The sequence below is a fragment of the Anas acuta genome, chromosome 2, assembly GCF_963932015.1.
Source record: "Anas acuta chromosome 2, bAnaAcu1.1, whole genome shotgun sequence".
Classification (NCBI taxonomy): domain Eukaryota; kingdom Metazoa; phylum Chordata; class Aves; order Anseriformes; family Anatidae; genus Anas; species Anas acuta.
In genome coordinates this window covers 15,277,812-15,292,896 of record NC_088980.1, presented here as the reverse complement: position 1 = coordinate 15,292,896, position 15,085 = coordinate 15,277,812, and the positions used below count along the sequence as shown (strand labels likewise).

The 15,085-nt window shown below is 39.3% G+C and overlaps 1 protein-coding gene across 2 annotated transcripts in view; it reads right to left on the bottom strand.

The window, feature by feature from the left end:
* NRP1 (neuropilin 1) overlaps window positions 1-15,085 on the bottom strand; it is a 111,572-nt gene that overhangs the window by 16,107 nt on the left and 80,380 nt on the right. Inside the window, exons 9-13 of one of the 2 annotated variants that reach the window (XM_068673559.1) lie at window positions 13,942-14,086; window positions 12,044-12,375; window positions 7,339-7,483; window positions 4,315-4,419; window positions 1,277-1,336 (exon numbers count right to left, since the gene is read on the bottom strand). In XM_068673559.1, the coding sequence (XP_068529660.1) occupies window positions 1,277-1,336; window positions 4,315-4,419; window positions 7,339-7,483; window positions 12,044-12,375; window positions 13,942-14,086 (787 nt within the window). The remainder of the gene's footprint in view (window positions 1-1,276; window positions 1,337-4,314; window positions 4,420-7,338; window positions 7,484-12,043; window positions 12,376-13,941; window positions 14,087-15,085) is intronic. The other variant, XM_068673560.1, reaches the window with a different exon arrangement.

Sequence of the window (15,085 nt, the reverse complement as noted above, 5' to 3'; positions counted from 1 at the left end):
ATAAATTCTTCATTTCAGCCAAATAAAAAGCTACAAGATCATTTCAGACAGAAAAATCCAAATGTTCTACTCAAAAAACACTACGATTCCTCCCTCCCCTTCCCCAACCTTAAATTTTGGGGTTGTGGGAGAATTGCTGGCTGAGGGAGAGTAGCACAGAGAAGTGTCTTGAGAAGTCAATGGTACCCCTCAATCTGCCTCACTCATACAGCAGGGCGGAGGTAGAAATAGTATATGCTGACCAAGCAAACTGTACGGCCCTGGAGACAAATTTTAGGGACAGTAAAAGCAATATCAGAACACAGAGGCCAAGAGGGGGAACAATGTCAGAGAGAAGCCAGCTCTATCTCTTTAACAGCTCGATGCCACTGGTGTCCTGTAGGAAATTTTTGCATTATTAGTACCTTTCTTCTACTTGAAGCAAAAGAAGTTTGTGTCACATAGTTGAAGAAACAATGATAAACACTTACCCACCCTGTTAATAAATCACTTGCAAGACTGTGCCTGACTGTACCTTAATGGAGGAAATGGGAGTAGCTGAAAACTGACCTCCTTACCGCTCTGCAATCAGTAATGCACAGAGCTTTAAACTGCTGTTCCCAGTCTCTACGGCTCAGATTTTCTGCCCAAATCTGTCCACTCTTCCACTCCCAGTAAATTGTACAGGATATTAAAAAATGCTATGAAAGCTGTGGAAGGAGCAAAGTAAGGATTTTAAAAGCTGCTAGTCATTGTATTGATTAACTAAAAAGGACCTGCTGCCAGTGACAACTTGTTTCTCCCTTTTCAAGTTTGTGGTAACAGTTTATGTAACCCCATTTTGAGAAAAATTGCTAGAAAACAATATTGTAAAACTGCCAGCTCCCTGGTGGAGAAAACTGGCAAACTTTATTTGTCTTAGTTTTGTAAAACCATGTATATAAATAGTGAATGGCTTGTGTGGCTCTGTTTTTGTTTTCCTGGAGTTTGCAAACACACTTTGTGTCACTGACATGCCACATTTAGAGACAGTGCACTGTGTGATTAAGTTAGTTCAATTTTGTCAGCATTTGGCATTTGCTGATGCAGAAGGAAATCTTGTTCTCTACTGTGTCTACATGTGGATGAAAGGAATAAAATATTTACTGTACAGAGCTGAGAGACCAGATGCTTCTTTACTTCAGAGACTTTTAGGGAATGGGGAGTCAGGAAGTGCTGCAATTCATTATTTTGTCTCTGGCATGAAATTTGGGTATGGAATTTATTACGTTTTTCATAAGATTTTTTTTCTTTTTACCTGGTTGTAATGTGTTGTCTATTACTGTTGGCTTTTCTGTATTCAGCACTGTAGTACCACCTGGAAAAGAAATTATGCATGTCATGATACATGGGACACAACAAAGGACACAGCAATCATCAGGAATATCCTTATATATAAATCTGAAATATTACCACCTTTACTAGACATGTAGGCAACTAAGTATGTGAAGCATGAAAATGTGACATTAAAGGTCTGGTTTCCTTTATAAATAAATAAATAAGAAAATTAGATTTTGTCTTTAAATAAAGCTTTCTGTCTTTGGAGTCCTTGCAAACACCAACTAATCAATCCTTGCCATGTCCCTATGGTTGTCATCACTTTATAGAGTGATTTGCTCAAAATCACATGGGATGTCAGTGACTGACCTCCCTAGCCCCTCTTAACACTCACCAATCTGTGCATTCAGCTATGACATGCTTGCCACATCAGAGACCTGAGATCCTCCAGCCCCTGCTGTGCTGGGTCCTCCCTGTGCATTGCTTCTTGGCTATGCTGTGGCCCCAGCTCACAGGAGAGGTGTGTGGGAATTGCCCAAATTTTGGCTATCATCTAAGGCAGGTTTCACTTCTGTCTCAAAGAGCAGGAGGAATTAAGAACTTTCCCTTTGTCTTCTTCTTCAAGCAATTGAAGAAGAGGTGAGCGGGGTCATGGCCCTCTCCCTAAGCCCACTACTTTTAAAAATACTTGACTTTTTTAAGGTAAGCCTCATATTGATAAAGGAAACAAAAAGTAAATTAGCACAATTATAAATGCGCAGTGGGGTGCTGATTACCAGTCAATGGCTTTTCTCTTCTCCAGCAAGCAAGTACTTAAGGCATTATAGAAAGGATGACTAAGATGACTTCCAATGAGAATGAATGCCTGAGCTATATCAGCTTTATGTTTGTGAGAATGATCTGATGGGAAATGCTATACGCCACGCAAATAGAGCAGCTCTGTATGGGGCCCAAATAGAGCAGGAAGGAATCTGGCCTACAGCACAATTATAGTTAATTGCAAGGAAGGCTTCATTGTGATACTCACATATGTGCGAGTACCATCAGGGAAGTGACTCTAGCAGCCGTACCCGCGAGAACGCAGGCGCCGTGCTCACACTGGCAGAGGATGGAAGCGGGGAAGGCACTGATGAAACCCTTCTGCCTTTCTCTGCTAGCCTTAATGGGCCATGAGATTTACATACTTTCCTTCTATGCATTTTGGAGTAAGAAAAGAATATTTGCGATTAAATTATTGGTAAAATCACTTCTGTGCATTTTTGTGTTACATGTAGCATCACTGAATTTCTGCAGTGTCCACAATTGAGCATGCACTGGCCAGGGTTTCTAGGTGGTGTAGTAAATTATACTCAAGTGTCTGCACTTTGGTAGAAGGGCAATGTAGTAATTTTCAATTTTAGTAGTGAAAAAGGTTCAGTTCCCCAGAAAGCTGGTGTTCAGGAAGGCTGATGGCTGCTCCCTTGTCTCAGAGGTTATAAATGTCTCCCTAAGCACAGCCTGCAAAAATTGCCAGAGGGAGTTTCTTCTGCTCAATAACCTTTCCCTAAGGGATATGTGGGATGCAGTCCTGAGCTGCCTGAAGCACACAGACTATGAGCAAGTGAAGAGGAAGGTGCCTGCATAGATCTATCTCCTTCCCCTCGCACAGCCTCTATGTGAAATGTGTCTCCACCTATTGGGTCTTGCAAGACAACCCTCAACGTAGGGCTTTGCAGGCAGCCCCAGGGTTTTCTGACCTGACTCTCTGCTTTTAGAAAAATAAAAAAAATACAATGTCTAGTAATATTGAAAGCTTCCTGAGCTACCTTAACACAATACAGACTATTTTATCAGACTCCCTGCATGGCTTTTTTTCATAAAGAATAAGATTCATCTGGAACACTGATTTGAAAAGCAGTGACAGTGACTGTGCAATGTCTTTTCTGCTCAAGAATTGTTTTTCAATATTTGATTTGCAACATGCATTTACATGAGACATTGGCAAAGCTCAGAAAGCTGAAACTGCACTTTCATTTGTATCTGCTGTTGGATGTTCTACTTGGCTGCTTCCAAAAAGCTGATCTCTCTCTTACCTAAGATTTCCCAAAGTCCTCTCGGACAGCTGTTGCCAGGTTTTAATGCTATTTTATGTCATGGATATAAGAAGCAATAAACATTTATTAGATAAGCACACCAGGGAGAGGTGATGAAATAACCTGTGTTGCTCTGTCCAAAAATAAGCTTAGCTGCTGTAGCAGTATGGATCTGCTACAGAAAGGTCTCCTCAAATGGGCCCAGAGCTTTGTGGAGCAAGTAACCTCCAAGAAGAGAAAAAAAAAATGTAGCGGTGCAGCTGTATCAGAAGGACAGTGGCTTGGTGCAGAAGAGAGAAAACAGGAAATTTAAGAAGCTTTCTCCCTTCCAAATGCAGACTACGCTATGTCCCACCCTTCTATTTTTCTGCTAGTGATGGCAGTTTGGAGAATGTCAGCCCCTCTGTGTCAGTAATGCAGTGCTGGTGGGGAAACTCATGGAAATGTTTCCGGTGGTGTATGTGTGAGTATGCTTTGATGAAACAAATCTGCTTTGTTTCTGTCTGAGAAAGATTTGGGGCTGATATCTGAGTCCTACGCTAAATTTTAGGTGTGGAATAGCGTATGTATCTTCAGCTTAAACAATATTTCATTTTGAGATCTTCAGTCTCAGACAATAAATCTCAAAAGGTTTGTCCATCTTTTTTCTTAATAAGAGGAAGTTTGATTAGGACATTTGATTAGACACAATTCCTGCTCAAAAATATGCCCTCTGTTCCAACTAGTCACTATTATTTGCTTCAAAAATTACATAGCTGAGAAAACAATCAAAAGTATTGTCATATATAAAAGGCAGATGCCTATGTTTTGACAGCACTGACAATACAAACTGCATACCAATGTCCATTTATGCTGAGTGATTAAATCAGTGCAAACATTTAGCTGGTTACTGGCGATGGGTATGAGCTACAATGAAGCTGCAATGGAATGAGGATGGTTTCTGCACCTGTCAGTTGGTAGTCATCACCTGTGCCACTGTGACAGTTCGCCTGGTCATCATCACACTCATCTACAGGCTTGCCTTCGGAAACGGTAGGAACAGCCGTAGGAGCTGAAACAAAATCCAGTTGCTTGGTTAAAAAGTGTGCTGGAGAATCAACGTGCAATTGGCAGTAACATTTTGATGAGTACCATATGCTGTCATTGTGTGTTGTTTTTGAGGAAAGGAACAACTCTACTTTGCAGGTTAGTTAGTATTTCTTTGCATTGGGAAGTACCTGTTCTGCCTCCTGCCCTAGGGCACTCTGCTGTGTCTGAGCTCAAGGGCTGAGCGGAGCTGTGCAGCAAAGCCCTGGACTGGCTGATGAGTGCTTGTTCCTAAAAAACTGGAGTGAAGGTCTGGCAAAGCAGAATGGGAGTCTCAGGGAAGGGTAGGCAACCCATGATTTTATTGCATGGCCAAAGCACCAGTGAGTGGGCCTGTACATAGCAGCAGGAGGGCTGCGTGCTCAAGGTGGTGATTCTGCAGCACCTGCCACACCGCCAAAGAAACCTCTCTGCAGAGCACGTATAAGAGAGGAAATGTCTGAGCAGAGTCCTGGTAACAGTGGCAGGAAGGCAGTATGATGTAGAATCACTTTGTGCTCAATGAGAAGATCTGGAAGAAGTTTCTTTTGTTTTTATTGAAGTTATAAATAAGTAAGACATCAATGATGTCAGTCATCCCTCCTGGCCACCTGCTTGCTTCTCATTGGTGATGACTTTCCGGTAGCTGCTCCATAACCAGTAAAATCTGACCTTCATTATTACAATTAAGGTCTTGAGATTTGTGAAAGATGCCAGAAAATATATCTAAATCCCAGTGTCTGCAAAACATATCACATCTGGAAAATCGGGATACAGATACCTGGTGTTATGTTTAAGTTTTATGTTCTAAGTATAGTTCCCTGGCTAAAGATAACCAGACTGGGAACATGGTCCAGGCTTCGCCTGTTGTCAACTACTGTTATTTTCATTAACAATGCTTTACTGTATTATTAGCTGTACAATAATGCTTCTCTTCCTTGGATTCTTCTTTGTCCTTCTACTGCCTCTGGAGTCCACTGGCCACATAACATACTAAGCACTCGGACTCATAATGTCAGAAGGGATGGTAGTTTCTGAAGTAGCTATATTCTGGGGTGAAACAAGGAACCCAACCTGTGCATTACAGGTATAATCTAGCCCTAGTTCTTCTGTACACTTCTGTACCTGTTATGAATTATACAGAGTGTCTGTTCCCCATATCTCTTTAAAAACCCCTCTGGGAGCTCCCTCTAGCTTTCTACATCGAGTTGAGTTTCTTATCTTGATCTTCATGCCCCTGTATAGCCTCAAGCTTGCCTACATCCCTGCCATCATTTCATATAAACCCCCTGGGATGCTCGGAGCACACAAAGCTTCCCCTTGCTCATTACTGCTGGAGAGCTGATTTCTACTCTTGTCTGTGCTTATCTCTATGCTTCTTCTCTCATCTCAGCTCCTGTCCTCCTCAGGAAATCTTAAGTAACTTCTCTTCATTCAACTCCCTCCTTAAGACGCAGTTATACAACAAAGTTTTCTTATTCTGCTTCTCCCATGGGTGCTTTGAAATTGACCTTGCCTGTCCATGGGTGACCTACAGGTGAGCTACCTTCAGAAGTGCACCACAGTGGGAAGATAAATGAAAGTAATGTGTCCCAGGGGAACATTATGCTCGTTGCAGCAGTTTCCCCAAAATAAAAGGCATTTTGCCTAGTTAGGCTCCTCTTTGGCTCCTCCATCTCACTGAGTAACACATTTTTATAAGGTGGTCCATGGGCTCACTTCTTGATGTCTAGGTGGCTATAGGACCCCTGTGGCAGGAGGACATTACCCACAGGTTGTGAGTTTACACAGGGCAGGTGCTGAGTTTTCTTTTCTCTTTTCTGAGCAAGCAGCACAATAGTCTGCAGGAACTAAGAATTCCCACAGGAAATGAGGACTTCCTGCAGGAACTAAGAAGTATTTCCAACCTACCCACTTTCCGGGCCAAGTAAAAAACACACTTATTCAGTCTGGCCTTCACTAAAAAACAACACAGAACTTGGTAGTTCTCACAGAAAATACTTCCCACTTGTCTACCTTGGGAATGAAATGGTGAGAAAGAAATGGAGGCAGAACATTTGGTTTCATTCATCTTGGGAGCCTGTTCAACCACTTCTTTATGAGGTATCACACGAAACCCCCAATAACGTGTTTTGTTACTATATGTATTGTTAAACTCTGTGATTTATAACCCATGCCACTGTAACATTATCCACCACATAAAAATGTGAAATTCATGTAGTTATCTGTAGTTATCTATGATGTTAAATAATTATTGTTTATATAACAAAAATCAAAGCATTATAATACCTCATGTCACAGCCCAAGGATAAATGTCTAAACTTTGCTTTTCCTGGTCTTTCATCTCTTGACATACTATTGCAAAATTAAAGCTTGGTATGGAACAAAGGGGACCTCCCTTGCTCCCCAGAAAGAAGAGCACAGACCCTAACCAGACAAGTAATCATTGTCTACCATACTGTCTGGTGCGACTTTCACGGTTTTTGAAGGAGCAAGAGGCATAATTGCTGTATTTAGTCCAACACACCCTCTGCATTCTCAGAAAACGTCTCTTCCTGGATTGTATCATTGTAACACAAAATATAAGTTCCTTTATTTTATAATACTAGCTCTATGCTTCTTGAAAGTATAATCATAAGGTTGCTTAAGGGAACAGAAAACCATGTGGCGAATATCACTGTGATTCAACAAAGGAATGGGAGAAAGAATAATATTTGTGCCTTGGGCATATTCAAATGTCTGCAGAGAAGGAACTGATTAGTCCAAGAAACAGCACTAATGGCAGTCACGGAAGCAAGAGTCCAACGTGCTGCCTGTACAGGAACAGCAGTGTTCAGCAGTAGTCCAAGTACAGAATGTATGTGTGAAAATAATAAAGTGCATTCATCTCTAGCAGAGCAATTACCTTCGAGTTCACAGCCCAGCAGCTCCATTCGCAGTCCCAGTCCTCCATGTGTGGCTCTCTCAGGGTAGACACGGATGAATCTTGTCGATACAGGTTCAAAAGTCCGCAGTTCAGGTGTGTCGTAGTTGGTGTTTCCTTCAAAAGTCTGCAAAGCATAACAAATGCTACTTGTTAAAAAAGAAAAGATATTTTCAACATTTTCTTCATTCTCTAGCCTTTGAATTAGATGAGAAGTAGGCCAGATTCTAGCCATTTAATAAGTGTCAGACTTCCCTGCCCTAAATGAGAATGGAAAATACAGTTTAAGCTTCTTGGAAAAGTAATGCATTTCATTTTTCATTTTTCTTTTATTTTTTTTTTTTTTTTCTTTCATAAACTCAGTAGCAACCAATCCATCAGGGTCATAACAAGAGCTGAGTGTTTAATGAGACATGTTTTTAAATGACGCTCTGATCTGGGGTTTAGCTGGGTGACATTTTCAACAGTTTTTAGGGAAAAAAAATGACTGAGGTGAAGATCCTGTCACCTTTTAAGTGGTTACAATAATAATCCAACTATTCAAGAGAAAATTTCAATCTGATTTCCCCCAGTGACAGAGTTTCACAAGTTGCAGTTATTTCAAAAGGCATAAATTAAACTCCAGGAACAGTAGCTACAAGAGTTCTTCCAGTGAGACTGCTATTGAATAAGAATAAAAAGAAAGAAAGAAAGAAGAAAGCTGCTTCCTGATAAAACTGCAATATAATCTAACAGGTAAGGCAGGTCAGCGAATGTACATTTCAGACAAAAATCTCTTGTCTGAGTTGCACTCTGGGTTCTTCAGCCATAATACAGCTCTCAATGGCATTTGTTTGATACTTTCAGCTTCTCCTGTCAGTGAAATTTTGCATATGGAACATGTTAAAATTTGTACTTAAAGCAACACCCTGGGTGCATCCATGGAGATAATCGGTCATGAGAATGAATTAAATGTACAAAGAAACAGTCCTTGCCATGAAATGTTTGTGATCCAAGACAGGCAAACAGTATTTTTTTTAGCCTATTTTATGGTAAAAAATAACTTCAGAAGATCTTATAAAGAATAAAGAACAATATATGAAAATACATATAACGATGAAGTAAAAGTAAAATGTTTTCAACTTTATTTTCTATGAATTAGTTAAATAACAAATCATTAAAACTAACTTATATGAACTGTTTAGAAGTGCTGTTACTTCCAACACATAGCTATGAGGCCTGAAGCTTTCTTCTGGAAGAAACCACCACCTGTCTGTCTTCATTTTGAATTATAACAAAACCCAACCTGCAATAAACTCTTCCTATTGACCTGGGGGCAGAGAAAACAGAAGCCATGGGTAAAACAGGCTGCATTGTCCAAGACAGAAAAAAAAGCATAGGTAAAACCAATTGCTGCTTGTATTTTTAGTGCAGTCCTAAAAGCCTTGCTTGTTTTTGCTCTGCATCTGTATATAACGAACCAATGGTCCAAAATCCTTTCTGGCCATTGGTTAGAGTGTCAGTCACAAAAGCCAATGATGATGGGTGGCTATGACCAACTGAATTAAAAGAAATAATTTCTACATTAATGCTTCTGCTCCTATTTCCTAGGAATGACTTATCTCCAAGGTGTCTTCAAGGAGCACTGGCTGACCTGGTGTTCTGACTGTGCATAAAAGACAGTTGTCAAGAATTCACATGTAGATGGCCTGTCAGATCTAATTAACATGCAATTATATATTATTATATTTCAACAGCAATGTAGTGCAAATGATCAGAAAAGCTACCTACCATATGAGAAAGAATGAATGCCATTTTATGTGCAAAAAGTAGACAGACACATGTATCTGAGGAATCCTTGCTTCCTTTTTAATAGTAGTCTTAATAGCAACATATAATAATGAAAACTGTTTTATAAAAGACATCAATACTGGAGTACTGACACATAGACATTAGAATTCAATAGGCATCTAGAATTATATTGAATCATAATTATATTGAATCATTGTCCTTTGTAGTGCAGAGCTGCCTGTGATTCAATTTTGACTGTTCATTTAAAACACGCACTGATATTCTTTGTGGGGGAGGAGAAAAAAGTATACAGTAAAACTTCATTTTGTGAGTGTCTTTTATATAGGGTATGTCACAAATCGCTTTACTTCTCGCGTACTACTTGCACTGCAAAAACAAGTATAATAAATAATTGCTAAACAAAAGAGAATATAAATAAGCAAGAGGGAAAAAAAAGTCTTCCTAATAGCTTTTTAAATCAAAATAAGTATGGCAGAGAAATTTAAAAAGGTTGTTCCAGATGTCAGGATATTCAGTTTCTTGTGCAAGACATGACCAGAAGAGGTGTGAAAAAAAACAACAAACGTCATCAGTCAGTAAGTGGAAGCAGGAAAAAAGTATGGAAGACAAAGATGAATGTACTGAGCAAGCTTGAGCAAGACTTTGGAGAACAAATACCAGCTGGATTTTGAAATAAGTATGGAGTTCTGCATGGTTGTTTGAGGATCTGAGTGGTGTTCACTTCTCTGTGTGCTTGATAGAGGCTAAAGGGGGAAACATTCTGCACAGTCAAAAACAGTAGAAAGTGGAAAAAGAGGAAAGAGTTATGGTAGTCCTATGGAAGGAGATGCAGGTATGGATGACAAGGTTCCATTGAGGACCAAGGTGATGTTTCATCCTTTGGACATACTCTGTTTTTACATTTAGCTTGTCATTGCTCTTTCTTTTCCTAACGTGCAGTTGTTTGTTTATTGAAAGTCAAGACTTTAACCAAGTGAAACGATGTGTTTCATTTCATAAAACAGGGCTGTTTCTAATCCATGTTCCTGCTGTGACTCATTATAGCATTCTGTCCCATCCAGCTCCACTTACATTTAAAAATACTACATTCCAGTATTAACATTTTAAATCCCTTAGACTCCCAAATCATAGGATTTATCTAATTCTCTTTAAAGAAAATTTGTGCTTTGGAGTAAAGTTTATTAAAAGTCTTGAATTCTGGGGAAGGATTATAATTAGGCCACAAGAGATTTGAATTCCAGCCCTCCTAGTTCCATTAATCTTTGAAACTTAATTTCTGGTAGTGATGAAAGCTGAGGATGGGCTCAGTGTGTTAGTTAGCACTCTAGTTTTCTTGTCAAACCGTTAACTTCTGACAATGATGGCAAGTGCTTGTATTAGAAAACAGAAAGCCATGCAGCAGACGGCGCACTGCTTTGAAAGCATATGGCATTATTTTTTTCCCTCATTGAGCCGCAGTGTAGAAGTACATGTCAAAACAACATCTATTTTAGAAAGAAAATGGTTAGATCCCATTGTTGATTTACACTCTCTTCACACTTTATGATGAAGTCAAAACTCATGGTAACAAGAGAAAGGAGCTGACTGCAAAGGCTGAATTCATTTAGTTTTAATCCCCAAAACAAATGATGAAAAGTGATGAGAAGTGAGAAAATGCAGACATATTCAGTGAGATTAAAACAGGAGAGAATGAAGTCCAATATTTACCAAATGTGCCTGGAAAAGCTACATCCATGGGCCCACTCAGCTTTTCCTTTAAAGAAACATAGGTTTGCCCAATTGAAGTCTCTATAGCAAAACAGCTTTTACATTTAATTTCCAGACTGACACAGTTAAGATATGGAACAACTCTCAAGGTTTCCGTCTGCCAAGCACTGTACTGATTTGCCTTTTGAGGGCAAATTTCTGGTGGATCAGATTCCCTGATCTTCCCAGTACTGCAGCAGTTCAGTCCCTGAACAGTTCTGTGTGCCCACTGCTTCCCTCAAGGGAAAGGAAGGACTGAGAAAGGGTTGTGACTCTCAAGGCAAAAATACACTTGGTTGAGCAACAATAGCAAAAGTAGATGGAAAATAATGAATGGGATTTGGGGTCAATTTTCTAAACAGTACATTTTATGTCCTGAAGAGCATACATTCAAAGACAAAGCGAAGTAGGTATATTCCCAGAAGCTTTTCTGGAGAATACTCATATTCTTTTTCTTGTCATTTAACCCAGCAATTTATTTGACCCTTCCCTGTAAATGCCTTGCAGTTTTTGCTTGATCCTACAAACCAGCTTCCCTTTATTCCCAATCACGCACCAAGATGCTTCACTCGTAATAGTACAATAGTACTTTCCACCTATGATGGGATAATGTCAAAAACGACATCACTCTTGCAGTGCGACTTAGATCAGACCATCATGGAGAGCCTGTGAAGCTCTCAAAGCAGCCTACAGGCAGTTCAGAAATCCAACAGGTACCCCATTGAGTTAAATAACACCATCCTCATTCAGCTGCTCAGAAAAAAAAAAAAAGAAGCAGATGAAAAGTAATTCTGTGTCTCAAATAAGCCCACTCACAGAAAACTGCAGATGGAACTCCACTTTTTTGGTAGCGCTGGATATTACTGTTACATGGGATTTTGGAGTAACCTAGGGGCTGAAGAGGTGCATCACCCTTGGCAGAAGTAATCTTCTGAACTAGCCGCTGAATACACGAAACCTTTGCCAGAGTGGTTAATTTCCTGTGATCAGCTCCTGCACTCATTTTACCACTTCCACAGCACCCCTTCAGTATTTTTGTCCTACAAACCCTCCCGTTTAGCTTCATTCTAATGTTGTGCCTTTCCAAGATCAGAGATAAAGGTATAAAAATTAATATGAGTTCCTCCCCATGCAGAGCAATCCTCCTTACCTTTATCTTTTTCTTGCTAGAATCCATGATCATTTTCCAATCTGATCCATTGTTGCTGTAGCCGATTTTGAATTTTTTCATGAATACTTTGTTTTCTCGGTGCTTGCCTCCTTGGACAATTATGCCCCTCACCTTTTTTTCTTCGCCAAGGTCTATTTGAAGCCATTCATTTGTATATGGATGAGTAGTTGGTGGCAGCGCCCAACCTGAACGGCTTGTTATGAGGCGAGCATTTTCTGGGATCCAGTTTCGATCAACTTGAGTAGATGCAGTAATTTGAGAGTCAGGAATGAGCCCAGACACCATACCCAGCATCCCAGAGCAAGGATAATCTACAAAGAAAAAAAAAAAACAAAAAAACCAATGAACTAAATAGTTAATCTGAACAAACACCAAAACAGAAACAGGACATATCAATCATTTCAACTCTCATAAGCAATTTCTTATTTCTTTCTTATATCGAAAATAATCTTTTTGGGTTTGTATATAATTTTTATTTGTTCAAACTTGCACATCCTAGTTTTGGCAGGAAATGGAAGTACCAAAATACCACAAGTATTTCTGGCTTGATGGGAACCAAAAGGATCAGAAAATCTTATTCTATTCTTGTTTTCTATTCTTCTTGCTAAGCCAAAGAGTGCAGGGTCACATCTGAATTTGTGAATATTTCCCTAGGGAAAATTTCCCAAATCAGCCATAACCCTGTTGCAGATTACTTATTTCTTATGATGTTGGAAATGGAAATCTTTTATGTATTCTATAAAATACAGTTTATTGTTGAACCTGTATTTTTCTATTGCATTTCTTTGGTCTCAGGCATTTTCAAAGGACACATAAGCTAAATAATTACTTCTGTTATAGTCCCAGATAAATATAAGTCAAAAGTAGGAAAAGCTACTAACAAGGAATGAAGATTTCCAATACAGACTGTAATACCAGTTCTGCTGATTTTACCTTCATCTAATCTGGAAAGATTTCATAGATTGACTTGGAATTTTATAACTCTGTATTCATTAATCTTATGTTCCTACTCTACGGAGGTCAGTCCTAAGAAACATTTTGAAGAAAGACCTTAAGGAAAGAAAAATCCACAGAACTATTAAAAATTAGTACCAGTAAACTGTATTAAGTACTATAAAATGGCACATTTTTTAGAAAAATCAGATTTATAAAAACAGTCAATCATTAACGTTTACTTTAATATGCACCTTGTAAATGGTCTTATAGAAGATTATTTTTACTTATAAAATGTTAATACATTTTTGGAGGAGTCTAACATAATTCTTGGTTGTGTCTAGTTTTTTTGAAGATAGTACTTTCATGGTAGTGAACACCTTTTGCTGTTGGCTCAGAAAGTACTTTGGGCAGTTATTTGGGTAGGTGTCTGTGTGATATAAGGGGATTACATTCCAAGAAGTGAGCACCAGTGGGAACCTGGGTTTATATGTCTAGATGCTGGAATAGGCTTCAGATCTCAGGGTTTGTACCTTGCAGTGTTATATGTATATGAAATCTGCTGAGATCAAACTACAAATAGCAGTCGTGAGAGAGAGGGACAGGAGAGTAAAGAAGGGAAAACAGGAGGTGAATTTGGAAAATAGCTGTGTATCTCAGGTAGTTTGCATGGATCCGTAAAAAAAAAAAAAAAAAAAAAACAACATGAAAAGTAATTGCACTTTATTTATTAAACTTCTTAAAACCAAACACCTAAAAGAGAATGCTAGAACAACATTAAGATAACACTGGATGTTTGTGTCGGGTTTTCTTTCTCAGTTTGTTTACATATCTACATGCAGACCACAGTGGAAATAGTGAAGATGCATTTCAGTAATAAAAATAAAAAATGCAGCATAGGCACAAGAAGTTCCTTTGTTTTTAAAATCCTTCCCAAGACCTACCTGTTATCTTGCAGCCATACACTTCAAATCTCAGCGATACTCCGTTTTCCCAAGTCAGAGGTCTAATTCGCACAAACCGTGTTAAAACTGGTTTGGCAAATGGTCTGTAAACAACATCAGTGGGATTGCTGTTCCCTTGAAACACCTTTGTGTGGAAAGAAAAAGTATATATATGTTAGGCTTTCTTTTAAATGGTGTTTATAATTCTGTGCTTTACAGATACTAGTGACACAAGGTCTAGCCAGGATTATTTTTGTGGAGGATGAGACAAAAGACTTACATGGAGAGCTATCTCATTAAACTGCTAACACAATGTTGCAGAAAAATAAGTTTTCCTTTGGGAGGAAAAAGATGGTCAATTATATTAAAAAAATATTTGCCACCTGCCACGTCCCATAGCACACCATAATGCTGCAGAGCAGACCAGGGGAGCTCAGGGCCACCAGGAGAGCAGGATCCTCCCCTGAACACAGCAAGGCCCTGTCCACTCCCTGCCAATGTTGATGTATTCCTAATGCCCAGATCTATACGCAGCTCTTTTCATATCAAGGATTGCCATGTCCTGGAATAGTCCCTCACTGCCCAATTAGGAGAGTTTTATTCCTTGCACACTCACAGAATGATGCAAAAAAACTACAAAACCTCATGCCCAAGTTAAAGGTTTGGATTTCAGTTAGACCATGTAAAAATCCCTGTATGGAGTTAAGCTAAAAACACATATTGTTTTGCTGTCCTTGGACATAAGTGTTTTTCAGAGTGTGTTGTGCAACCCTCGCTCTGTTAACCTTCTGTCTTTAAATCCTTTAACAAACACTCAGCCTTTCTATCTCCTTGCATACTGCGATGGAAATCTATTTACAAGCTATATAGAGGGTTCTAAGATTTTCTCTGAGTCCCCTGAGGCTAACGGGCAGATCAGATGAACAATGAGACTTCCACAAGAAGAGACAGGATTGTGCTGTGCTTTCATGTCGAGGATCCTGCTAACACACTCCTTCCTAGCAGAGCCAAAACCTTGCAATGTTCTAGTCCAAAGAAGGTGATTCAGCTTCCTGCCTCTTTCTCACATAGAGGGAACTGACTTCCTGTTGTTTGCCAGGGACACGGGCCTCTGGCCTTTTATGGGATATTCTTCAATTTCTTA